General features: G+C 37.6%; 2 protein-coding genes across 5 annotated transcripts; one reads left to right on the top strand and one right to left on the bottom strand.

Moving 5' to 3' along the window:
* Nucleotides 1-132: 132 nt before the first annotated feature.
* LOC103144976 (perforin-1-like) lies at nucleotides 133-9935 on the bottom strand. Of its 3 annotated transcripts, none has more exons than XM_007562173.2 (7): nucleotides 9857-9935; nucleotides 7278-7333; nucleotides 6325-6457; nucleotides 3623-4159; nucleotides 2321-2459; nucleotides 2020-2231; nucleotides 133-1708 (listed from the first exon to the last, which is right to left on the bottom strand). In XM_007562173.2, exons 2-7 carry the CDS (start codon nucleotides 7327-7329, stop codon nucleotides 829-831), a joined length of 1953 nt encoding a protein of 650 aa, XP_007562235.2. In that variant the 5' UTR covers nucleotides 7330-7333; nucleotides 9857-9935; the 3' UTR covers nucleotides 133-828. The 3 variants fall into 3 exon arrangements, with proteins under 3 accessions (XP_007562235.2, XP_016531893.1, XP_016531894.1); XM_016676407.1 differs by having other exon boundaries at nucleotides 6325-7178; nucleotides 9857-9886; XM_016676408.1 differs by lacking the exon at nucleotides 9857-9935 and having other exon boundaries at nucleotides 6325-7169; nucleotides 7278-8179.
* Nucleotides 9866-25127, top strand: paqr4a (progestin and adipoQ receptor family member IVa). Of its 2 annotated transcripts, XM_016676427.1 has the most exons (4): nucleotides 9866-10576; nucleotides 10674-10895; nucleotides 16614-16832; nucleotides 18875-25127. In XM_016676427.1, exons 2-4 carry the CDS (start codon nucleotides 10730-10732, stop codon nucleotides 19306-19308), a joined length of 819 nt encoding a protein of 272 aa, XP_016531913.1. In that variant the 5' UTR covers nucleotides 9866-10576; nucleotides 10674-10729; the 3' UTR covers nucleotides 19309-25127. The 2 variants fall into 2 exon arrangements, with proteins under 2 accessions (XP_016531913.1, XP_007562233.1); XM_007562171.2 differs by having other exon boundaries at nucleotides 9867-10895.
* Nucleotides 25128-26668: the final 1541 nt, after the last annotated feature.

Raw genomic sequence — 26668 nt, 5'->3', positions numbered from 1 at the left:
AGTGGAACTAGTACTTTTTCCATCAATATTAAACAGGACGTATTATGTGAAAATTTGCTCAATGTACTTTTTTGAACTTTCATTTGGGTCTTTGTTGCTTCTTAAAAGCTCTGGCCACTCGGCCAGTTTTGAACAATGAATTAATGTTTTTTGTGTCTTGAAATTGAGGCTTTTCAAACATCTCCGGAAAGTAATGTCATAAATCAGAAGCCCAGGCCCGTTACCTAGCAACCCCAGCAGAATTCCACCAGTAACCTAGCAACCTGAGTGGAGCTCCACCACGGTTAGGCAGCTGATTTTACTACTGTATGTGCTGTACAATGGCTGTTGGAAAAGGTAAGTGTTTTGATGTTGACTTACTATGCAGAAACAACTTGATGCATTCCTGTTGGTTGTGCAGGAGGCCCCACTTCTGCTTTTCAAAAATATATGGTTGCACATCTGTTTGCAGCCATTTTCATGTGTGAGTGTAAATGCTGAGTTTGGAGGAGTGGCCAGCAGAAACTTGGATTTAAAGTGACAAGAGGCCATGAAACGGCCATGAAATGGCTCATTCTGAACAGAACAGACTAAAATCTAAGAATGATTTTGTGCAAAAAAAATTTTAATGAACATATTTTGTGTAGTCCATAGCCTATCCTAATATGTTCAAGGAAGAATAATAGGTCACATTTCAGGATTTACTGACTTAAAAAAATCTCCAATATCTTGCAGAAAAGTTACTTGTAAGTTAATTTGTTATTTCAAATGTACGAAGATATTTTCACTAGAAACTTGTTCAGAAGTAGTTGGTATAATTTTGTGTTTTTGCAGTGTTAAACATTTGCCTTATTTAAGATAATATGTTTGCCTTTTAGCAGTAATATTCTGGTTTTTCCTAAAGGTTAGCTTTGCAGACACTGACTCGTTCAGAAACACTCCCATCTCCAGCAGCATGGCTTTGGGGATAGGCTGGGCGTGACGCGACACGTAAAGCTTCTTCAGGCTCTGATTCATCGGTGTAGGTTTGTACTTTGAGCATAAAGCGCCGGTCAGACTCGGAGCACATTTCACTTCCAGTTTGAAGTACAGCCGGCCATGGTTCATGTTGCAGACGTCCGGCTTGATGCCGTTTTGCAGAGGCTGCTCGCATGATCCCAAGAGGTCGTCGTCCCAGCCGTTATCCTGGTCCCAGACTTCAAATTTCACTGTTTTTGCTACAGACAGATCTTGTGAACCCAGATCAAACGCCATTTTCCAGTTTGGGTTGTTGTCATTGTTGATGACTTGTGAGCGGTGTTCTTTTTTATTGTAAAAGACTTTCACATAGCCGTCTGTGGATGTGAAGTAGTCTCCATACAGACCTGTAGCCCTCTGTACGGTTACAATCAGGTGGGCCATGCCTTTCTTCACCGGGCAGCAGTCCTGGTTCACCGCCGGATCATTTTGGCACTGACAGACGCACTGATCCTTCGAATCTTTTCTACAACGCTCGGTGCAGTTGACCAGCAGACCTTTCTCCAGGATGTAATGGGAGATGGCTGAGCGCAGGTTGGACCATGTTGCTGATTTAGGAGGCAGGAGTTCATGCAGAGCGCCCAGAGAATACGAGATTATATCAGGGTTCTGTGGAATCGACTTGAGCCATTCCTTGTAGGCCGGTGGGTCTTTATTAGCGGAGAAGAGGAGGTCTGGCTCTGTAGTATGGCCCCCTTTGATTTCTGTAAACCTGTCGAGAAGTCAAAGATTATTCAATATAATCTTTTTTGTAGCAAACATTGCACAACATAACCTTTGTGAAAGCAACATCCCACTTAAAAAAAGACTATAACTTGCATAACGCTTATCCTTTGATAAAAAGTTAGCTAAAATAAACAGTTTTGTCTTTTGGAGTTTGCAAAGATATTTGAACAAGAAACTGGTTAGATTTTGTGTTTTTGCAGTGAAATAGCAACACATCAGACTCCATTTGGAAGAAATGTAGGAACCTCTTTTAGTTTAGAAAGGATCACACAGAGAAAAGTGACTGAATCTCTGTACCTGTCACTGAAGAGGCTTGAGAACGCTGTCTTGCTCTCTGATTTCTCTACGTCCTTCTTGCAGTGTTTTGATTCAGTTTTTACTGTGACCCTGAAGCTTGCAGACGCCTCCACTTCCAGGCACATCTGCACCTCCTCTGCACTGAAGCCCTGCAGGCTGGCCTGACATTGACGAATGCTGGTGACAGACTGAACATCTCCACCCAACTTCACCTGGAAAGACACATTTTACAGACATATTTAACAATTTAGCCTAAAAACAGTGTGGTGGTGTTAAAGTCTGTTGCGTTGGTTTGTGTCACCTTGCTGATGTAATGGGTGCCGAAGTTGTCGATGAGTTTGTAAAACTGCTCCTTGCTTTTGGAGCTGTACACCGGAGGAAGCTGTTTCACCGCTTTGCTGAATTCCCTGTGCAGCCTGGGCGAGTTCGACACTCGGTAGCTGATTTCAGCGAGGCAGGAACAAAAATAAACAATGAAACAAATGTTTTGCAAACAAAATATTTAGGCTGTAACTAATGATTATTTTTAGTGATTGACTAATTTATCAATTATTCTGATGATTATTTGATTAAACGGATTTTAAAAAACACACCTTGTGCTATTTTTTTCATTTAAATCTTTTTCATACAATGCCAGAAGTTCATCTGTTTGTTTTTGGATTGACCAATTAGTAATTGAATAGCAAAAGGTACTTAAAAAGAGACTTTTTAGTTTTTTACATCATTTGAACCAGGTGAGGCTAAAACTGCAATTGAGCAGTTTTGGGTAGAACATATTTATAGACAAAGGCAGAGTTTTTTTTTATCTTAAATGCAAAGTTTCTATACGTTTTGTACACTTTTGGCTAAATTACTGCTTCAGTATATGGCCTTTTTTAAGTCTGTAAACTTCAGTTAGCGATTAATTGATTACTAAATTAGTTGACGACCATTACTCCAGTTGGAGCTGTAGTATGTGACTTTAATGCATTTTTTTTTACATATTTGTTGAAACGGTCATGATGTCATGACTGCATAGTATGAGGCAGATAATCTTCATACTATGCTGTACATCGAGCTCCTCTGCCTTCTCCCAGTGCTAACTAGAGACAACCAATCAGAGCCAGGAGGCGGGTCTTAGCACTGTCAGTCATTCTTGTGCACATGCCACCCATCTGACCACTCTCCCTCTTTGCTCTTTGCTACTACAGCTGGTTCACCACAACACAACAAAGTCTGCCACAAATGCTAATGCTACGTAGCATAGCCACAGATGATGGTGGATTGCTGTTTTTCCTGTATCGGTGAGTTGTTCTCCACCATTAGCACATTTAAAACACATACACCAGGTTGATTGACAGCACTAAGACCCTCTTCCTGGTTCTGATTGGTTGTTTTTGGTCAGGAGTTGTGTGTTTATTCAGATGGTAGAGGATATTGATCTTTTCATAGATTATCTGTCTCAAATTATGACAACATGGTGACAGTTTTAACAAATGTTACATTCTGCAGCTTTAACTATTAATCAAACACCAAGTCAGTTGACGATTATTTTAATAATTGATTAATCATGATTAATCGTTTCAACTCCATTAAAAAAAAGTTTGGGCTCTGGTTTTCCTACCTGTAGTACTCGCAGGACATGCCGAGGCTGGAGAAGCTGAATTTGTCGTTCTTTGTTTTCTCCATGGAGTAATCGGCTACTTTGGAGTTGGTTCCAGCCAGCATCAACGACCCGCCCGTTTTTAATGTTTGAAACTCCAAGCCCACTTTCCAGTTGTTCTCAACGGAAGAAGAAGTGGAGCTGACCAGAGACTCGCTGGATTTGTGCAGCTTGGACGACACCTTGGAGTTGCAGGACTGCTTGGCCCTCCAGTCCTCCACGGACAGAGGCAGCTTCTGCTTCTTGTTCTCCATGAAGGGGTTGATGCACAGGGTGCATTTTTTATTCTTGCGTTGCCATGCATCCATGTTGAGCACGAAGGCTCCTTTGCGCTTCATGGTGGTTATATCAAAGCCTTCGCCTGCCAGATTGGTTCCCGGGGCGATATCTGCTTCCTGACACTGTTTGGGTTTCCCTTCGGTGCAAACACCTGTGGTACACCGAGGGAGCCACAGCAGAACACCGGCACTGATGCACACATGCAACAGCAACATGTTTCTGTTAAAATAAGACATTTTTATTTAACAACTTAGCTTACAAAGCCATCACAAGCAATAGAAAGCTGGATTGTTATCAACTGGTTGGTTCTTGGTGTCTTTCTTTTAAAAAAATCTCTCTATCATGATCCCTTTGCTATGGTGGAGTATTACAGCCATACTAAGAAAACTTTTTTTTTTTATCAAATAAAATCAAATTTGTATAGCACATTTCAGCTACAAGGCATTTCAAGGTGATATATTTAAAAATAAAAACAGCATGTGACATTGAATAAACAGAACGATTTACTTTTTTTTTTTTAAAAAAGATAAAAACATAGTTTTGTTAGGGAATTTAAGCGCCTGTCGTCGCTGGACTCTGCTGTCTGTTTAACACGGGTATCCAGGCCCCGTCGCCTGACAGGACAAGGTCTCCAACCTTGCAGCACCAGGCTCCGTCCACCTGTCGTGCGAATTTTTGCGCTAGGACTTTGCCGTCATACACGGATTTTTGTGCACTATTTTTACCCGTTGGTCTAGAATTTACAGGGTTTTTCTGTGCGCGCAATGACCCTCAGGCACTCACCACTTTTACACCATTAGAAAGAGGAATAAAAAAAAGTTTATAAATAGATAAAAAGTAAAGATAAAACCATCGAAGACATCAAAACCCACACTCTAACCCTAATTTAGCCATAAGCAACTCTAAACAGGTGGATTTTAAGTTGAGATTTAAAGGCACCCAATGTTTCAGCTGTTTTGCAGTTTTCTGGAAGTTTGTTCCAAATTTGTGGTGCATAGAAGCTGAATGATGCTTTTACTATTGTGAAGTCATAATATTACAAGACTAAAGTTATTTGAGAGGAAAGTCATACAAGAATAGTTATGCAAGAATAAAAGTCATAATATTTCCACTTTATTCTTGTAGAGCTACAATTTTATTTTAGTATTTTAACTTTATTCTTGTAATATTTTGACTTTATTTTTATAATTTTATTTTGCTCATTTTATTAGTGTGGCTTTTACCCTCTCGTACTTTACAACCAAACCTGAACATGTTTTTTTTTTTTTTCAGGCAGACAACTTTTCCTAGAAAGTGTTTACTGCAGTTTAAATAACACATTATCTGTGTGTTGTGTTAAATAAAAACTTTAAATGTGTAATCATTCCTGCTTAATCTCATTTAACTGCAGGTTATCCCTGAAGTGTTTCACAGACACAGTAAAAACATGCATTATCTGCAGTGTTATTCCTTAAAATGACACAATATTGATGTCCTAATATTTAGAAATATACATACGGTAGACACACTTTATACCCATTTTATTAGAGAAACCATTCAGAAAGCACTTTTACTTTCAATACTTTAAGTATTTTTAAATGCACATGCTTTTACTCATGTAAAAATATTAACTTTTGCTTTGACTAAATTGCATTTTTGCTTTTGTTTGTATTTTTACTTAAGCACAGTGTTTCAAAACTTTCTCCACCACTGATTCTGGCATTTTTAAAGTAAGTTAATTTATAACAGACCTTCTATTGCTGCTTAAATACAGATCTGAGATGAAAATGACACCAAAGTCTTTCACCTGTTCTGTGATCTTTACCCTGATTGAGTTGAGTGTTGGTCTCATTCTGAAACAATCACTTCAGTCATTCTGCATTAAGCAAAATGTCAAACCATTGGACTTTGTTAGACTTGGTGAGCAGATTAAATATGTAGCCTTGATTTTTGAGCCAACAAAGACGGTTTTTAAATTGTGTCTGATCTCTGAATCCGTGACTGGCAGACAGCATAAAACCACAACTAAGACCCTTCAGAGAGCTCATCTTTCATTTAAGTTGCCGTTTCACTTTCAGTCACTGTTTAGCAGTTAGAGCGTAAAAACATTTTAATCTAGAGGCAAGAGAAACGGAGTGTTTATAGTAACCAAAACACCCTAGCTTATATTTAAACACATTATTTGATCGTATCCTATTGTTATCAACTCCCACCTCTCTCTCTCTCTCCAGTGTCTTGTTTTGTTTACAACTGATAAGTTCTCGAAAAATGCCAATATATTTTATTTTAAATATTTAAACAAGCATACTTTAGAATTTATCACTATTACAGCTTTTAATTATTGTGTTAGCTAAAAATGAAATGTTTTTAAATGTAAAACGTTCATAGAGAAAGTACAGACTTACCTTTGCGCTGCATACATTTCCTCAGCACTGAGCGTCAGAAGCAGCGCTGCATTGTTATATTGTTGCATGGATGCAGCGGATGCACTACAGCCCCTTTCGAAAAGTCGTTTCTCACCTGGTTTTGGTTTGTGACCTTCGGTGACAAAAGGGAAACACTGAAACATTTATTTGCATTGTGTTAAACCACATGGAAAACAGGGGCACTAACACGTACACCACCCTCAGTCACATGATGGTAAACTCCAAAATTCTTGTTAATCGCTCAAAAATTTTTAATATTCACTGGAAAATGATGATGCATCAGTTCTGCAGTGTCAAATGAAGTACATGATGTGGGCTTTTTTAACTGTTTGAGTAATTTGCACAAAATAAAGTATTTGAGACACACAAACTATTGCTAAAGGGGCTTAACAACAAAATAATAGCAGAGACACAAACATGCAGAGATGCATGCGAAGTTGCTTCAACCAGATCAATTCTCATGTTGCTTCTTTAAAGAGCCACACATCCGGACCACTGGAGGCCATTGGGTTAAATGTTTATCAATAATTTATAACCAATGAATAAATATTTAGATTTACAGTAACAGTAAATTTACTCCGACCTATCGCTTTTAATGTTAGATTTTATATGAAAGATTCACATCCATCCATCCGTCCGTCCGTCCGTCCGTCCGTCCGTCCGTCCATCCATCCATCCATCATTCTGCAGCGCTGCAGTAGTTCTAATGTGTGACCAGGATCTGGAGGCCTCTGTCTTGGACTCGGCCGTCTGGGGTTCGATCCCGCTCTGCAGACCTTTTGCTGAACGTCTTCTCTCTCTCTCTCTCATCACCACTTTCCTGTCTGACCAGTCTCAAATAAGGACCAAGAGAGCCAAAAAAAAGAGGTTCATCTTTCTCTTGGACCTTTTATCTGTTCACACATGTGAATTCAAATCATTAGTTTTCTCACCTGCTTTTTGTTGTGTGGGTTTTGGTGACAAAAGAGAGATACTGAAAGACATGTATCTGCATTGTGTTAAACCACATGGAAAACTGGGTCATAGCAGGTACACCACCACTGGTCGTATGGTGTGAAAAACTGAAAAACATAATTGCTCAGTAATTCTTAATATTCACCAGCGAATGTTCATGCAAACAGATATGCAATATCAAATGATTTTTACAGTTGCAAGATATTTGACAATGCTAAAGACTCTTTTTGCTACATAAATTGAATCCTCTTTTTACATTTCCACTGTTTTTTTTCTAATTTATCATTGGTAGGTTGGATGACCTCTTTTCAATTCTCCTAAACTTTCACATATTCTCACTCTGACTCAAGTTTCTAAATGACGACACTCGAGTCAGAAGAAACATGGAGGTAAAATTAAAATACTTTAAATCTATTCATCGTTTTCTCTATTTGAAATTAATCAGTTTCTACAGAAACCCAAGTCAGAGTAAAAGCAGAACCACATCTGATTAATGTGCCATGTTTGCTTTGTCCAGTGGGAGATCTGGTTTTTTCTGTTTTACAGAATCACCAGTCATCTGGTTCAGAAAACAGAGGGAGGGGAGAGTGGGGTCTGATTCACCCAAATCTTCAACGTCTTTTCAGAGAATTACAGGCCATAACCTGCTGCTTCTAGATTTTACTCACAAACTGAAGTTCAGAACACTATTATTAAAACCTTTTTATTAAAAATACCCCACATTTTAGGAATGATTTTTCACTTAAAAAAAAAAGTGTTTTAGAATGTGTTCAAAATGAGTTCATGAATTATTATTATAATATACTTGGCATTATATGGTTGCATGGTAATCGTACAGAAAAGCAACAAAACGATTCAAAGTGCTTAAATGATGAAAACATTAAAAAGTATATTGTAGTGGTAAAATAACAAAAAGAAACATTGGATTATAGAGAACAATTAAAGATGTTACAGTTATTATTAATTAAAGGGAGCTCTAAACAGATGAGTTTTTAACTCAGTGTTTCAGCATTTTTGCAGTTTTCTGGACATTTGTTCCAGATTTGTGGTGCACAAAAGCTAAATGTTTGGTTCTGGTTCTGGGGATGCAGAGTAGACCAGAACCAGAAGACCTGAGTGATCTGGAAGATTGATAGAACAACAGCAGATGTGATTTATAAACTAACAGCAAAGTCATTTCTCTGAGCTACAGAGAGCCAGAGTAATGACTTTAGAACTGGGGTGATGAGCTCCATCTCCCTGGTTTTAGTCAGAATGCGACCTGTGAGGACACTGCCGCAGTAATAAATGAGACATAAACCCATGTTTGAGTTTCTCAAGATCCTCAAAATATTCTTCAGGTGATAGAAGGTCAACTTTGTAACTGTCTTAATGTGTCTCTGGAGGTCCAATCTGAGTCTATACAGAGATTTTGGGCTTGATCAGTAACTTGTAAAGTAATTTCTAGCTGGCTTTGGTTTAAAAATATCTTCATATCATTAATAAATTCATAGAGTTTTTGGACTGGGTAGCTGAGAATCTTCAAGCTAATTTTATTAGCTTTATTAGCTAATTTTATTAGCTTGAGGATTGGAAAAGCTAACCTTTTGAAATTGACTTTTAAATCATGTTTTTACAATATAAAACAGAATTTCTTTTCTTGCTTTAAAGAAAATATTCCCTTTATTTTGTCTTTTTACAGAATGTGTTTTTTCTGAGACGACAGAAAGTCGATCCTGACTTCTATCTATTTTTAGAACAGTACTTGGAAACTTTTGCGATGGTAATGATTATACAAAACCAATTTTATAATTTTTTTTGTTCAATTAGTCCATTAAACAACCTAATGGACTGCACCTTGTTAGTGTAGTACTGGGTTATCTGATATGTGCATGTGTGTGAAATTACTTTTTAAAATGGAAATTGTTGTTGTTAACCACCCAGTTACTCAAGTAAGAGTAAAAACTATTTAGTAATTATTTGACCTTATCAAGTACTGAGTAACTGATCAACTTACCAATAATTTATACATTTATAAATTACATCATCAGACAGACCAAAATAAAATATCTGAAATGTAGGTATAGTCCTAAATTTAAGTAATCTATTTAATTACAAAATTACCAGAATCAGGCAAAAGAAGCATTTTTCCAAATCAATTTATTTCAAAATAAAATTGCGTGTGTATCTGGTGAATTTTTTGGTTAAAAACGTCTCGTTCTTCATTCAGTGAAGTTACTCAGGGTTGAGAGAATACCGAGAAATTTTACTCAAGTAAAAGTAGCGATACTTCATAATAAAATTACTCAAGTAAAAGTAAACAGTAAAGCGTAGAAAAATACTCCTGAAAGTAATTTTTTCCAAAAGGTTACTCAAGTAAATGTAATTTTATGTAACTAGTGACTCCCCAACTCTGCACTTCATGTAAGATCTTTACTTTCCTGCTTTCTGGGTTCCTGCTGCATGCATAGAGACTGAAGGTGCCATGAAAAAATTAAGCTGCACTAAATGTTCCTTTCTGGCATGTTCTACAGCGAGTGCTTTATTTTGAAAAGAAACAGCCGGAAGTGTTGCTCACAGTGAGCTAGCTTGACTGTTGGAGGCGATGCAGCGGATCTAAGGCCGACAGAGAGGGATCCGCTTTTTAAGGAATGCCGTCCGCCGGAATCAATGCTAAGAGACAACGGGATCAGAAATAATATGGGGAAAATTAAAATGATTCACCGGGCCTTGAGAATGCGGAAAAGGCCGGCTCAGACACCAGCTTCCTTACCCCCTGACACCGGACGTTGGTAGCCGCCTGCCCGGCTTGCTAGCCCGTAGTCCTTCAAAATCTCCGCTGGAAAATCACGGAGCTTCTCTGTTTTTGAAAAGCTCAGCGAAAGACAGCCGACCGAGTTAATTCTCCTCGTTTGACCTAGAGCTCTAACGTGAGTAAATCTGGCCGCTGGAGTCAAGCTAGTAGCATCCTCTGGAGTCGGATGGACCTGCGGCTCTCGCAGCATCACCGCCCGAGAATCCTTCCAGCCCGCCCTGCCGCACCGGAGCGTTGAGTAAATCCCCGAGAAGCGGCTTTAAGATGTCAGGAAACGTCCCGTCCTCTGCGCTTCTAGGCGCCGCGCACACATTTCATCAATGCCGAATAATGTAATGACCGTCCGGAGCGTAGACCGTCATGCGTATGGCTGGCCGTGTCCGCCTCCATCCCTGCGGATGACACTCGCTCGGACAGCGGGGGTTCAGAACAAACAGCGCCGAGACGGACGCGCCGTTGCCGGGTAGCGCTTAGAGACTTGACGTGAGCTCTCTCACACACAAAACAAAAACAAAAAAACAGACACCAATGATATCTCATAAGGTTTTGGTCGCAATAATCCTGCTGAACGTGTACATAGGGGTGCAGTCTGTGTTTTATCTGTTCGGCGGCGTCCTTTTGACGGTTCTGTTCGCCATGGCTTTTTTAAACGGACCGAGGCTGCTGGACTGGGCCAGCTCCCCGCCACATCTCCAGTTCAATAAATACGTCCTGACTGGATACCGGCCCATCTCCTCCGTGCAGGACTGCATCAGGAGCCTGTTTTACCTCCACAATGAACTTGGGAACATTTACACACACGGTGAGTGCAAAAAGATGAATAAAAATACTAAATGAATCCGCATGATGTGCTTTAATACAGGTGAGGTTGAGGATAAACCCTCCTCTGGTTGAAAAATGGACCTGCCGGGCCACAGAGAGCTCCAGGAAAAAGTCTCAGGGGAGCATTTAACTCACAATAATTACATACAATTGTGGAAGAGCCCTGCTATAGACATGATTTTATGGAAGAGGGTTGAAGAAATTGAAAGAAAAGCAATTCAGACTTATTTTCTCTGAACACAAGTCTGAATTCTAAGAATAAAGTCAAAATTCTGAGATTTAAGTCTGAATTTTAAGAAATGGGTCTGAATTCTGAGATCAAATTCTGACAATGTCTGAAGTCTGAAAAAATTTGCTGGAATTATGACAAAAAACAGTCATAATTCTAAAGTTAAAGCTCAAATCCTAACCTTGATGTCTGAATTCTGGGGGGAAAACAGTTTTAATTCTGAGATTGAAGTGGATTTCTGACATTAATGTCTGAATTTTGAGGGGGAAAAAACTGTCAATTGGGAAAAAAAATGGTCTTAATTCTGAAATTGAAGTCAGAATTCTGAGATTAAAGTCCAAATTCTGACCCAGATCTTGAGGAAAAAAAAGACCAAACTCTGAGATTAAGTTCTGAATTCTGTGAATAAAATCAAAATTTTCAGGCCAAAGTCTGATTTCTTACATTATGCCTCAAATTCCAAGAAATGGGTCTGAATTCTGAGATTGGACTGAATTTCTAACAATACAAAAGTGTGAATTCTAAGAAATGGGTCTTAATTCTGAAATTAAAGTCCAAATTCTGACCTAAATCCAGGGGGGTGGGGTCTGAATTCTGAGAACAAAAAAAGTTTAACTTGTGAGAAAAATTGTCAGAATTCTGAGATGAAAGTCCAAATTCTGAGAAAAATGGTACAAATTATAAGAATAAAGTCTTATGTTAGGATTCTGAAAAAAGTATGAATTTTGGGATCAAATTCTGACACAAACGATGGAATGCTGATGGGGAAAAAAAAGGTGAATTTTGAGATCAAAGTCCAAATTCTGAGAAATAAGTAAAAAATCAGAGAAGAAATTTCAGAATTCAGAGATTCAAGTCTGAATTTAATCTGAGGCTTTAATCTCCCATCTTTAATTCCCATCTTTTTTAAAGAAAAAGCTGGTAATGCTTTTCTTTATTTGTGGCCCTAATTGTCTTCCGTATGCTCTGTCTGCTGGTGTGTTTTTGCTTTTACTATGGCAGCAGAGCAAATATGCAAATGTAATCAACGTACAGTGACATGTTGCAAAATTCCCCACCTTGTTCGGTGGCGGCACCATGAATATTTAATATTGTTATGAAGATGCCGTCATGCATGCAACCATTTTAGTGGCTTAGATTTGCTTTGAAGCGACAAACTGAAACTATTTTGTGCAGTGAATTGACGACGTTTTAGTACTTTTTTACTGCAGGGATTTTACTTTTACATGTATTATTTTACTTGTAGACTATATAAAGTTTATAGGATTAAGGATTATTTGATCATTAGATTGTTGCAGCCTTAGCCTAACAGAGACTAAAACCATTGAACTTAAGAGTAAATATAAAATTAAATCAATGGCTCAACTATAGACATATTATATTTAGAAAACTTAAGCCTTTTTAGTAACTTATACTAACATAATTATACTTTAGTAACTTATACTAACAGATAAAATAATAATTCCAATAAATACAGTTACATAAATAAATATTTAAGTGCAAAAAAAGGATAAATAATACATTAAAGGATAAAATGTATTTCTTGATAAAGTTTAATGCTCTGTTAATGTATATTTCAAAATGTGTTTCTAATTCTGGCAGTTTTGGTATACTGTGAAGCATTTTATGTGTCATTTTACTACACTTTAAGGATTTAACTACATCGAAAAAGATTCTCCAAGCTGCTTTTAGCCAGAAAACATAAATAGTTTTTATTATTTTTAAATTAGTCCTGCAAACACACGACACGGTTCTCCTGTAATATTATTTCTCATACTATTTAGTTGCAGTTAAATACATCTTGTTGCAGTATAATATAATTGAGTGAACATGCAGATTTATTTCTTGCCTTTTATAGTAAGAGGAAAGTACATTTTTTAAAATCTGTTTGTTATAAAAAAAAGTTTAACTTGCTGTTGAAATGAAACAGTTTGTGAAAATTACCTGGAGTGGATTTTTAACATAAGGTCCAACACTGCAAAAACAAAATCTTACCAAGTATTTTGTCTGGTTTCTAGTGCAAATATCTTAGTACAATTGAAATAAGACAAAACTAACTTAAAAGTAACTTTTCAGCAAGAAATAAGAGCTTGTTTTAAGTATTTATTAATTTCTTAATATTGATTAAAAAGCTCTTGTTCCATTGGTAGATTAATTCATTTATAACAAGACATTTTCCCATGTTTTTAGTAAAATAATCTGCCAATGGAACATGTACTTTTTACTCAATATTAAGGAATTATTGACTTAAAACAAACTACTATATCTTGTTGAGAAATTACTTGTAAGTTAGTTTTCTCTTATTTCAAGCATATTAAGATATTTGCACTAGAAACTGGATCCAAAATACTTAGTAAGATTTTGTTTTTGCAGTGTAAATGTCACAGTTACACAATATGCTCTTCTTTTTTTAGTTTAATTTCAGTAATGTGCTAATCTCTGCAGCCGTGTCTCATCCTTTTGTCCATCTGTTTATAGTTCTCAGTGTCGCGCCATAAGGAGCCAATAACGCGGCTCTTAAGCAGCGTCTCTTGTCGTTTTTTCGTCAGCTCATCATCTCCGCGGTCGCCGGCTTAAACTGAACCAGCTTCCTGACTCTGAAGGTCATCAGCTCGTGGCGTTCCGGCGTCACAGATTAAACGGCGGCTGTATCACAAAGAGACGCCTCATTCGCGGTAATCGCAGAACATTCACGGCCTGGAGGTTTCTAACTAACTGCTTTGCATGCGAACTGGAAACCTCCTGCCCTCGGCTCGGGTCGCAGACACGTTTCATGCTGCAGGCGTTCAGAGGAGTTCCTCCCCACGCCGTCCACGCCTGAGTTCGGTCGCTCCGGTGAAGTGGAGGGGGAGGGGAGGAGATAACGCACCTAAAATAGATGTTACAGTGGCCGGCGTTCACTGTATCACCTGCTCAGGACGAATGCCTCGACTTTGAAAAGGGCAGAGTGAGCACAAACAGAGAGAAGCAGGTGGGACTCTGCCTTGCAAAGCTATTCAAACCACTTTATTTACATTTAGTCACATGACAGCCACAAGCTTCGGTGGATTTCTCAGAGATTTTGGGCCTGTCACAATAAGCAATGAAAAACTGGACGACAGAAGTCTTTAATCTGGTTCTTTTGTCTCAACTAGCAATTTTCTGAAGGACAATTTTAGTTACAAAGACTCCATAGTCCATTTTATTTGTTTCTGTTGTTTTTGTTTATTTGTTTTGGATGTTTAAAATGTCTTCCAGTTCCACTGTTAAATGTTCATTAGAATTTAATAGAGTCCAACTGTGTCTAATTTAATGTCAGCAGTGGTGGTAACTCAAAAGCACTAATTATAAACTTTAGTTCTGCTAAGGCTAAAGTGCTGTACCAGCATAGAAAGTTAGTGGAAGCTAACGCTAAAGTGCTAATTTCAACCCACCAAGTGTCAGTGGCATATAGTAGTTATATATTTTCCTATATAGCTACACTTCATTTGTTCATTTCTTCTATACTTCCCACTTGCTCAGTAAAGTTTCTTAAAAAAAAACAACTTCTGTAGAGGAAATGTAATTGCTGCATAAACAGACTTCAAAATAAGAGCATGAATATAAACATCTAGCTACTTGAAGAATTCTCATCAGTCGACAACCAAACGTCAACACAGATGTCAAACTTTATTTAACTGAAAGTTTACAAAGTAGTTTAGCGCTATGAAGCTAAGTGTGCTAAATAGTTTCAAAGCGAAAATGCTGAAAATGTAGCTATAAGTTCATTAGTGGATTAACAGAAGTGTTCACACCACTAAACGTCAGTAAGTCTGTGGAACGGTGAAAGACGGTAGTGGCAGCATCATGCTGTGAGGAAACTGGTAGAAAACCTATTAGAGACTGAGAAATACTTCATTCTGGACCTTAAACATGAAGCCAAAGCTACAGTTGGAGGGGTTAATTAGAGGAGAATGGCCTAGTCAAAGTCTAGACATAAATCCAATGGATTATCAGTAAGATTTTAAAATGATTGTTCAAAGACACTTTCCATCCAATTTTGTTGCTTTTGAGACATTACATAAACACTTTTTGTTGACTTAAAACAAAAAAATCTCAGTAAAATAAATAGCAGATTCTGATTGTTATATGTATCAATATTTCTCTGTAGGTTGTACATTTGTTTTCTCACAAAGTTTTCATTTCAGATTCACCCAACATATGTCAGAAATTGCTTAAATGTCCTCTGAGAATCCGGTTGCAGTTGTGATATTTATTTGTATTTCAGTCCATGTTTCAGGGTTTTTTCTGCCAACCTGTGTAAGTAACAGAATCGCCTTTGGCTGCGTTAGAATGAGCTCTCATTGTTTCTCCCTCAGGAGGGAGCACCAATAAGCACGCTTCCCTCTTCGGCTCTTCTTGCTGCTCTGTGCACTCGCTCAGCAGATCCCGAATCGTTCCTGTTCGCTTCCAGAAACAGGAACCCAAAGTCCTGAGCCAGATAATCCATCACAGCAAACATGACACCTTAATTTGGTTTTGTCAGAGCTGCTGTGTTATTTTTTATTTAATTTTTTTTGTTTTTTTGAGTGGATTCTTCTGGTGCCAGTCCTCCACTGCATTTCACCTCATTCATAAAACGTACAGCTTGAGAACCGTACTTTTTTAAGTTTGGTTGAAACAATTAATTGGATTAATCGTTCATTGAAACAATAGACAACTAATTTAGTAACGGATTAATCGTTAACTGAAGTATTCAATCTAAAAAAGAACATATTCAAAGCAGTAATTAAGCAAAAAAAAATATATATATATATATATTTCTTATTTTTAAGATTAAAACATCTTAGTCTGTAAGTATGATTAGCCAAAATTTACAGTTTTAGCTTCACCCATTTCAGATTTACTATAGGAATGTTATGAAATGTTTATTTTCTTAATTAAAAGAGAAACTGAATTATTTTTTTACTTTCATCTTTTAATGTATACCTAATATTGTTTAAAAGGCCTAAGTGGTTAAATGAATGGCAATTTTTTTAAAACTGATTAACCAATAAATCGTCAGTATAATCTGCAGATTAATCGATTACTAAATAATAGTTGTAGCACTACTTCCTGGTATGTTTGTTGATGTTTCACCTAAACAATTAATTCATGCAATTCCTTATTTTAAATAACAAACATTTTTTGGCCAAAGCATTAATGGTTATTTATACACCAATTAATACATTTTTGCATAAACACATTGCTAAAGATGTTTAATAAGAGATTTCCTTTTTACAAAAGGTGTTTTTTTAAATCTTATTTTGTATACACTTTTGGGTGTGTTGTTCTTCCAACAAATAGCATTTTCAACATCTGTATACTTCAGTCAGCGATTAATCGAGTACTAAATTAGTTGACGATTATTTTTTTAAAAATCGATTAATCACGATGAATCTGATTAATCGTTTTCAGCCCTGGCTACAAACGTTGTGCTAATCAGAGCTGTTTTTTTACCTTTATGTTCAGGCATCCCTTTGGTTTGCTTCCTGGTGCTGCTCCCGCTCAACATCCCCTGGTCTCAGATCAGCGTCACCTGGCTGGGCGTGGTGCACTTCCTGGCCTGCCTGTCGCCCCAGCTGGGCTCCGTGGTCTACCACCTGTTCATGAACCACGAGGGCGGGGAGCCCGTCTACCACACCCTGCTGAAGCTGGACGTCTGTGGAATCTGCATGATCAACACGCTGGGTAAGCCGCCTCCACCCAGTCGTTTCTTCAGCTGTCGTTCTTTTATTGCTGCTGTGTTTGCTTCCAGGGTTTAATGTTGCTGTATTGACTCCTGATGACTTACCATGCTGCTGTTTGCCTGGAGGTGTAGCTGTATTGATTTCACTGCATTCAGCGGAGCTTATAGAAGCAAGTAGCCAACGTCTTGGGTGATTAGTGATCTCTGTATTATCATGTTGTGATAAAACTGAGTGGAACTTTATTATTAATGTATTTTTTATGCTTGTGTACACGCCGGAAAATGGGAATCGATTCCTCTGCTTTACATGTACCGATTCCAATGCATTAATAATTTACATCCGACAGCTTTATTATTTAAAATTGCTGAGCACAGATATAAAATGTGGACCACGTTTGAACTCAATGACAGTAAAACAAAAGTACTTAACTGCACTTTTTCTAATTAGATTGTAAGACTTTGGATAAATGGATCTTAGTTTTTAAGTGGTAAATGGACTAAGCTTACAGTTACACTGACTTAAAGTTTTATCACAATATTTTGTGGTATTGTTGTGATGATAAAAGTGAAGATAAGAATTATTACTTCTTTTTTAGGTAACTGTATGGCAGGGACCATGTGTCACAGCAATTATTGCCCCACAAACACAAATGCTGCTCTTGAGAAACATTCCCATTTGTATTGAAATCTATTGATGCTTTTATTGAACAAACAGTGGAGAAAATGGTAAAAAAACAAAAAAAACATTCACACCTTCCAAATGAACCTGACTTTCTAGACCAATGAGTTAGTTTTTCTAGAGCGCTGGTGTGAATGCCCCAATACAGCTGATCTTAATATTTCTCTATGTTTGCACTGAACTTAAATAAATTACAAGATGCTGTATGTCCCGCTGCTTCACACTCGAGGATCTATAGTTTGTAAAATATTTATTGAATCCAGTGACCTTTACTATGCTGGATATAACTCCTGACTTTACTGATAGATGGCTGAGATTCTGAAATACGTGGAGAGTACCACGAACCCCGGTTTTCTCACAGGAACACAGCCGTCCGTGAATAGCTAAAATCCGAATACTAGAGACGCCCCCTAAAAACACTTATAGCTGCCTATTTTAATGGTTTAAAAACCAAATATACCTAAAAACTGATTTTTTAATGCAAAATTCACACTTTGCATGTTTTTGTCCTCCTAATGAGTTCTCAAGCATTGTGTTTTTTTTTGTTGTTTTTTTTGAATAACTTCTTGTTTTTTGGTGTCTGGAAAATGAGCCGTTTCAATAACCTCCCGTTTGTTGAGTCACATTCAACGAGTACTGTGCCGTTACCTAGCAACCCAAGCTGGTTTTACTGCTGTATGCGCTGCACAATGGCTGCTGGAAAAGACAAGTGTTTTGTTGTTGATTTACCATCCAGAAACCACTTCCCATATTCTTTTTGGTTGTACAGGAAGCTCCACTTCTGCTTTCCAAAGTGGTGTAATTGCAGCTATTTTCGTAAACGTTGAGTTGGGGGCGTCGAGGCCAGCAGCGTCTTATTTGGATTTAAAGTGACAAGACACCATAAATCAGTTCATTCTGATGAATGGCGTCAGAATGAGCCACAAATCATTACAACTTATTCTTAGTATTAAGATTTAGGCTAAAATTGTAATACTAAGATTTTAGCCTAAATCTTAGTATTAAGATTTAGGCTTGAAATTAAGCCTAAATCTTAATTTAGACTCAAATTTAAATTTTAGCCCAAAATCTTAGTATCTAAGAACTGTTTTGTGTAAAGAAATGTAATGAACATGATTTGATTAGACCATAATCTGATCTTAACCTGTTCAATTAAGCATGATAGATCACCTCTACAACAAGCTTATTCATCATTCAGTGAAGTTACTCTCAGTAGGCAGAATGCTCAGAAATTTTACTCATGTTTGTGTCGCGATAAAGTAAAAGTAAAAAGTCCAGTGAAGTGAAAATACTCCAAAAAGTTACTCGGGTAGATGTAACTAGTTCCTCCCCACCTTTCTGACCTTGTTGGTCTTCCCTCCTCAGGGGCGCTCCCTATCGTCTACATCACGCTGTGGTGCTACCCCTTCATCCGCACCGTGTCGCTGCTCGTCTACATCCTGCTGTCCACACACGCCATCTACTGCGCAGTCACGGCCCGCAGCAGCGTGCGCCGGCTGCGCTCCTTCGCCTGGCAGGCCGTGTTCCGCTTCTCCTTCTTCCTGCTGCGTGGCGTGGGCGTGGGCGGCGGCAGCCCCACCTCGCTACGCCACTTCCTCATGATGGATGCGTTGGCCGTGCTGGGCGGGGTCATCAACATCACACGCATCCCGGAGCGCTTCCGGCCGGGCCTCTTCGACTACTGGTGCAACAGCCACCAGATCATGCACGTACTGGTGGTGGGCTCCATCCTTTACCTGCACTGGGGCGTCCTGGACGACCTGCTGTGGATCAACAGCTACATCTGTCCCTCCGACTGACCCCAGCCCCCCGTCCTCTGGGACAGGAAGTGGAAGGACCTCTGAGGGGGCTGAGCGTCTCTGCATGTGTTAAACTCAGAATGTTTATATCTTCATCCATCCTAGACGTTTCTGCGGAGGCAGAGAGAAGAAGTAAGACGTACAGAAATGTGGACAAAACCACACAAACACTTCAGACACAGAGAAGTGGAAACATTTAAACAGTAAAATGAACATCAACACTACTGTGCACAAGTCTTGTTGTCCCTCCTTTATCTATAATTTGGTTCCAAGCAGACAGATGAGTCTTTTTCTCCAGATTTTTGCTGCTTTTTTTTTTTCCCCATCACTGTTGATCTTTAAAGCACGTGTGTCAAACCCAAGGCCTGGGGGCCAAATCCGGCCCGTCATGTCTTTCCATGTGGCCTAAATATTATTTTTATCAATTAAATTACAGCAGTTTTTATCTGTATGCTACCAAATTATAAATATGCCAAAAGATATCAATATTATTTAACTTTACAAAGTTTATATTGAATGCAGAGAGAGTTATTTATTAATATTTTAGTAGTTTGTTGATGGTTTTCTGGCCTAGCCGGTCCTTTGAGAACATTCATGATTCGTTGAAATGAATTTGACATTTGTGCTTTAAAAGATGAAAAGGAAAATCTGACTATTTGGAGTCACATTTAAAGAAATGAGGGATGGTTTAAAACTTTTGCACAGTCAAAAAGGTAGGTGAATCTGAGTGAAGTTGCCCTCCGCCTGACTTCTTCAAACTAAACGAAGTTGGTTTCAAACATTTGTGCATCAAAAAATTTTGTTTGTGCCGCTATTATTTTAAACTTTAAAGATATTAATAAATGTTTCCGGAGGTCATCAAAGGTCAACCAACCTGTCCAGATTTTAAAAATAAAGCAAATCTGGTGTCAATTAATTGTGCTATGTTTGTGCAGCAACATCTTCTGTTTGTGCCGCTACGATTTCTAAGATAAAAAAAAGTTGCTTGTGCAGCTAAAATTTGTTTGATTTTGTAAATATGGACTTTGATGTCCTCTGGAAACATCAATATGTATAAAATAAAAGCGGCACAAACAAAACTTTTTGCAGCACAAACGTAGCACAGTTGATTGACACCATAGTTTGTTTGATTATTTTGGTGTCAATCAAATTTGATATATTTGTGTAGCAAATTTTTTTGTGCTTCTACAATTTCTAAGATTTAAACAAAAGTTGTTTGTGCTGCTAAAATATTTGTAGTGCAGCTGATTGAAAGAATATGTTTGATTTTGTAATAGGGATTTACTGGTTGACCTTTGACCTCTGGAAACATTTACTAGTATCTTTAAAATGGTAGCGGCACAAAAAAATATTTTGCAGCGTAAACGTAGCACAGTTGATTTGCACCTCATCTTGTTTGATTATTTTGGTGTCAACCGTTCTACACTTATGCAGCATTTTGTTTGTGCTGCTATAATGTTTAAGATACTGATGGGTCATCAAAGGTCAACCAGCCAGTCCAAATTTATAAAATTCAACAAAATATGGTTTTAATCAACTTGTTGTTTATGCAGCAAAAATCTTTGTTTGTGCTGCTATAATTTTTAAGACAAAGAAGAAAAAAGTTGTTTAAATACCAAATTTGCGTGATTTTGTAGATATGGTCTGGTTGGTTGACTTTTAATGACCTCTGGAAACATTAATACATTAAAAATTTTGCAGCACAAACGTTTGATACCAATTTTGTTTAATTTGAAGAAGATGTGGGAGCCAGCTGAACTCAGGGAGTCAGAGATGATATGTTAAATATCCAACGGTTGCTCTCAGATGTCACTGTTGCTACCTATGCAGCACATCCATATCTCGACCCATCAGCATTGCAGCACACAGTCGGACTCCCTCACGGTTTTTTTTTGTGCTAAGCGCTCATGATGGGTTTGCCACAGGATTCCCTCTTTAAATATGGAGTTTCTCAGTTTATTTCCTGGTTTTCTGCTCGTTTCCGTCCAAACGAAGACGAAACCCGGGTGAGGAGTTCATTCCTGATTCACACAGCTGCAATATCTGAATTTTTTTGTGCCGGATGTCGGTACCATTTAAATTCAGGAATTATTTATGAGTTTACAAATTTGTTTCACATTTGATCACATCCCTACCACGGATTTCAATGTGTTTTAGTGGGATTTTACATCATTAACCAGGAAAAATTAATCATTTTCAAAATGATTCAGGATAAAAATCTGTGGCATGTATTTGTATTAATCCCCCTTTGTTCTCTCCCTCCTGAAGAAAAGCATCATCCTGCCTCCGCCGTGTTTTATAATGAGAAAAGTGTGTTTTGAGGCCAAAAAAGACTCTATGATCTATGAACACAACAGATTGATTCTCTGTAGTTCCTCCATTCCCGTCCTGACTGCTTCTAGACGAATAATGCCCAGTCTTATTATTTTAGGTATTTATAAAATTTGTTCACTAATTTTCTATTAAGTTTCCTCAGATTAGTTTACAAACAGGAGGACTGTGTTTACTAATGGGAGATGAAAGCAAACGTTTGGGGTATCTGAGTAAAGAGGGTTGAATATAAATGCACGCCACACCTTTCAGATTTCTATAAAATGCATATTTTTCCTCCACTTCATAGCTTTGAGTTGGTATTTCACTTAAAACCCAAATAAAACACGTTGAAGTTTGTGCTTGTGAAGGGTTGTGAGCACTTTTTTCTGTTTTTATTTTTGCACAGTTATTTAACAACCTCAGGTTTTTGGTCTAAAATGACTTCAGATTCTCTGTTTACTTTTTGAATTTGGATGTTTATGTGGCAGCAAAAAGCACTTAAATGAAATAGATGGCAGTTAATAATTTGCCAAAAGTGCTGAGTTTCTAACTGTTTTTATTTGGATTTTATTTATGTGAAAGTAAGTTTATTGATTTACTGTTGCTAATTATATAAAAATTGTTTATATCCTGCTGTTGGTCCATGTTTACATTCAGTTTTAATGTAATTTCTGCCACTACTAAGGCACATAATTACCACTTTATATTTTAATGTAAATGCACTCCAGCCATATGTTTTATGATGACTAAAAACTGTAATTTTATTCTGTTTTAACGTATTTATAATTTGCATATTCTTCCAGCCTAACTGCTGTAAACAGGAATGAACCTCCTCACCCTCAGCTCTTTTAAAACGTGCAGCAGCGCTGATTTAATACGGCGTGCTATTAGTGCCAGGCGAAGAGAAAAGAAATAAAATTGCAAGACAAATTGTTTTTTACAAGAATAAAGTCATACTGCTATGAGAATATGGTTGAAATAAAGCGAGAATAAAGTCGTAAAATTACTATTCTCATAATCCGACTTTATTCTTGAATTATTTTGATTTTATTCTCGCAATATTATAAATTTCTTCTCGTTCCACTTTTTTCTCGTACAATTTTGTTCTCAATATTTCAACTTGAATCTTGTATGAGTTTCTACTCGCACGACTTTATTTTCATATTGTTACAACTTTCTTCTTGTAATTTTATTTCTTTGTTTTCTCAGCGTATCCCTTATACTCTGTCATAATCTAATCTGTGTTTTTGGTTTAATCATTTAGCCGTTTAATCCCAAATTTCCGTGCTGCTGCGTTTTGCCCCTGAAGTCTGTCTGCAGGCGGCAGAAGTCGCCTCGGTCCCTCGCCAGCCGCTCTCCGTCTCTCCGGGTCGGTGCAGCACGCCGCCTGCTTCCCCTGTCGGCTCTGACTCAGAGGTGAGAGAAGGATTTCCCCGTCATTCGTCACGCACGCTGACCTCAGAGCGTGACGCCACCCGCTCCCTTTACGCCCTGAAAAATTCAGCCAGACTTTACTTCTGCAAGCCTGATAGTGGTTATTACCTGCTGTAAGTAGAGTTTGCGATGTAAACGCAGAAACTAATGTATTTTGGCCATTGAATGAAACTAAAACTTTGCATGAACGTAGCTCTGAAACAGAAACTGATGTCTCATAGTGTTAGCCAGTCATCCAATCATCGTAATTCAGTCTCTCCTGGATGTTACTGCACTGATCGCTAATCTCCAAAGGGCTCTGGATTGGAAGGAAACACATTTTAAGATCGTAAAAGATGATGTAAATACATGTAGATTAATCGAACAAACAGTGCAGGAAGGAAGCGGGTTAATCCAGAAGCAGATGAGGCTTCACTGCTGTGCTTCAGATATCAAAAACGTTTCGCTTAGCTGTGTCCATATATATGTAAAGAACAGAAAAGAAGATCCTTAAATTTGTTTCAATGCTAAATGTAGAGCCGCTTTCAAAGTGTAACCACATTTTTAGACTCAAGAAAGACATTAATGACCTCCCTGGTGGGCGAGTGGATACCTCCTGACTTCCACCGGTCAATCTATGCATTATAGCCGAAGGATGCGCCGATCAGGGTGCCGCCACCCGAAACGGGGCTCCACCCGCCAGCGTTAGTCCAGTCTGCTCGCTCTGTGAACCTTGTAACAAGAAGAAGGGAAACCTTTGGTGGGAAGGCTTGTGTTTGTTTATTTTGTCTGAATGTTAAATGGAGAAAAAAAAGTAAAACATGACTAACAAAACACGTTTTTTTAAACAACACAGGTGCCGGATAGCCTGTTTAACAACCTGTTTATAATGAATTATCTGTATTGTTAAAAGCTGATTATTATTATATCTGTAATTCTGTGGATCCTAACTTTGACACTGGTCTGCAGAGCTGTGCAAAAGTTATTTCATTAGATGTTGCTGCAAAGTGGCGACTTTAGCTGCTTTTTTACTCAATTTTAGGAGATTTTTTTTGTGAATTCAACAAAAAAAAAAGTGTAAAGCAGCAAAAATCTACTAAAAAATCTTTGAGGACCTAAATGAATCATGAACAGTGGCACCCCAAGTGGAGGCATGAGGGGGGCCGTAGCCCCCTCCTGAAAAATAACAATCATGTTCGAATCATAGAAAAGCAGTCATCAGTCCAATAAAGACATACATATAAAACACAATTAATAATACATTCATAAAATTTAAAATATACATATACATTTTTTATCATCTGTTTTTCCATTTGTACTTATAATTTTTGTTTTATTTATATATTATGATGGGCTATTGGTGCCATGCTAAGAAGATAAAATTATAAAATTACAAGAATAAAGTCACAATACAATATTTTGATTATTCTCAAAATATTCAATTTTCTTTTATTAATTTAGTATGACTTTTATATATGTATTTTATAGCAGGCCACTTTTATGAACATTTCATGGGAGCGCCACTGTTCCCCCAAAATTGATCAGAATCACTTTGAAAAATTCTGCAAGCATCATCAAATAAATGAAATGTGGTCTAAAACTTTTGCACAGTCCTGTGCACATGCAGCGAGGGAAGCCCTTTGTTTTGGGACGAAGGGGCTTTCAGGAGGGTCTGTCTGTTATAACTGTCACATCTGCAGCGTCTCCGCATTTTCCCACCTCTCTGGCTCCCCCTAGCGGAGCCTCCTGTGCACTGACACTGGCGCGACTGAAGCCATACCTCAGCCAAATGAAATGAATTCACTTGTGTCATACCGGGAGCGGTGCAGCGGGGTTTTTCTTTAGCTCTCCATACCTTCCATGATCATGTATGAACTGTCCAGCTGAACCCGTGCAAGCATGAAACCTGCATAAATACCCGGATGTGGCGCTGACGGGATGAACCCGCGGCGCCTCGTTAGGTCTGTGTGCTTTAAATAGACACTGCTGTCCTCATGTCTGTCCAGCGTTATCGTCCTGTGTAACAGACAGGCTCTCAAACTCCTCAGTCTCCAGCAACGATTGTGCAATAAACTTAAATCTATATTTTTAAACTTGTCTGAGTTAAAAATTTCTTTCATCTCGTTGGGATTTTTAGATTTGTGGCAGATAAATTAATCATGTTCATTTATATAGCAGATTTTCAGACTGGTGTGGAATTATTATATCAGTTTGCTCTAATAACACCACACCACTATGTATATATTTCTATGTTATGTAAAGTTTTATTATTTAAATTATTGTATTATTTTTTTCTTTCTTTGTTTACTAATCAACAAAAACACTGCTACAAATACCTTAAGAAACACACTGGAGTCTTTTTTTAAATCACATTTAATTTTATTTCTTAATTTTAACACTTGTATTTATTAGTTTCTATCAAAAGATTTTAAGAAAGCAAGAAAAAATAAGTTGCCACACCACCAGGGGGCCCCCAAGAGCAAATAAATAACAGTAAAAATATATATTTTTTAATAATATTGAGTAAAATAAACTAAATACAATTAAACATGGAAAAATTAAATTTGTATTATTCTTTTTACACAAATATTTAAAATTCTTCCTGCCACTTTTGGGGAAATATAATATTACACTTCTTAACTTGTTTACTGTAAATTTACTGTTTATTAGCTGATGTCACTTTCAGATGACAGAGTAGTGATACTTTATAATGAAGCTACTCAAGTAAAAGTACAAAGTACAGTGTAGTAAAAATACCTAACTCTGCTAAGAAACCAAAAAGTGTTTCTTCTTAAGAAAACCTCCAGTCCTGGATAAAATCTCCCTAAATCTTATGTTGTGACAAAAGCAAAGCTGAATTATAGATCAAAATTTGGCAACAAAAAAGAGGAAGGTCTTTTTTCTGCACACTAACAACAAAGCTCATTGTCTAAAGAAAACCATAGCTGTTGTGAAATACGGTGGTGCAGTTTTATGCTTTGGTGTTATTTGTCTTGCACAAACACAAAAAAAAAAGTAGAGAAATGCATTCAAATTCTTAAAGTTAAATTGAGTTTTTCTACCAGATTGTTCTGGTAGGAAGGAAAGCAGGGAATAATGGTAGCTCTTGGTGCCCTATTCAGATTTTTTTTTTTTTGCAGAAAATTTAATTTCAATGTTTTGTGTCACATTTCACAACGTGGAACTCTTATATTATTTACATTCATTACACAAATTCTGGAATCCTGGCATTTTAAAGGTGACTTATTATGCTTTTTTTAATGGTGTAGGATTGGTCTGTGGTCTATATAAAATATGTTCATCACATTTTTAGACCAAAATAATTTTTAGATTTAGGGCCTCTTGTCTCTTCAAATCCAAATAAGCTGCTGCTAGCCACGTCCCCAAGTTCAGCATTTACACTCACATGTGAAAATGTTGGCAACTGGATGAGCTATTTTGCAACTGTCCATCTTTGAAAAGCAGAAGTGGAGCCTCCTGCACAACCAATAAGAACACAGAAAGTGGTTTCCAGCTGGTAAGTAAACAACAAAACACTTGTCTTTTTCTAGCAGCCATTGTACAGCAGTAAAACTAGCTAAGCAAACATGCTGGAGCTTAAGTTGGGTTGCTAGGTAACGAGCTGGGCTTGACT

The sequence above is a fragment of the Poecilia formosa genome, unplaced genomic scaffold (assembly GCF_000485575.1).
Source record: "Poecilia formosa unplaced genomic scaffold, Poecilia_formosa-5.1.2 Scaffold134, whole genome shotgun sequence".
In the NCBI taxonomy this organism is placed as follows: Eukaryota; Metazoa; Chordata; class Actinopteri; order Cyprinodontiformes; family Poeciliidae; genus Poecilia; species Poecilia formosa.
The sequence above is the reverse complement of the archived record's forward strand: the minus strand, read 5'-3'. Positions and strand labels throughout refer to the sequence as shown.

Coding starts and splice junctions, on each gene's coding strand:
- paqr4a (XM_007562171.2), top strand. CDS start 10,622: ATGATATCTCATAAGGTTTTGGTCGCAATAATCCTGCTGAACGTGTAC. Junction 10,896..16,613: donor TGGGAACATTTACACACACG/GTGAGTGCAAAA, acceptor CTTTATGTTCAG/GCATCCCTTTGGTTTGCTTC. Junction 16,833..18,874: donor CTGCATGATCAACACGCTGG/GTAAGCCGCCTC, acceptor TTCCCTCCTCAG/GGGCGCTCCCTATCGTCTAC.
- LOC103144976 (XM_007562173.2), bottom strand. CDS start 7,329: ATGTCTTTCAGTATCTCTCTTTTGTCACCAAAACCCACACAACAAAAA. Junction 4,160..6,324: donor GAAATGTATGCAGCGCAAAG/GTAAGTCTGTAC, acceptor TTATTTTAACAG/AAACATGTTGCTGTTGCATG. Junction 1,709..2,019: donor TCAAGCCTCTTCAGTGACAG/GTACAGAGATTC, acceptor ACTTCTCGACAG/GTTTACAGAAATCAAAGGGG.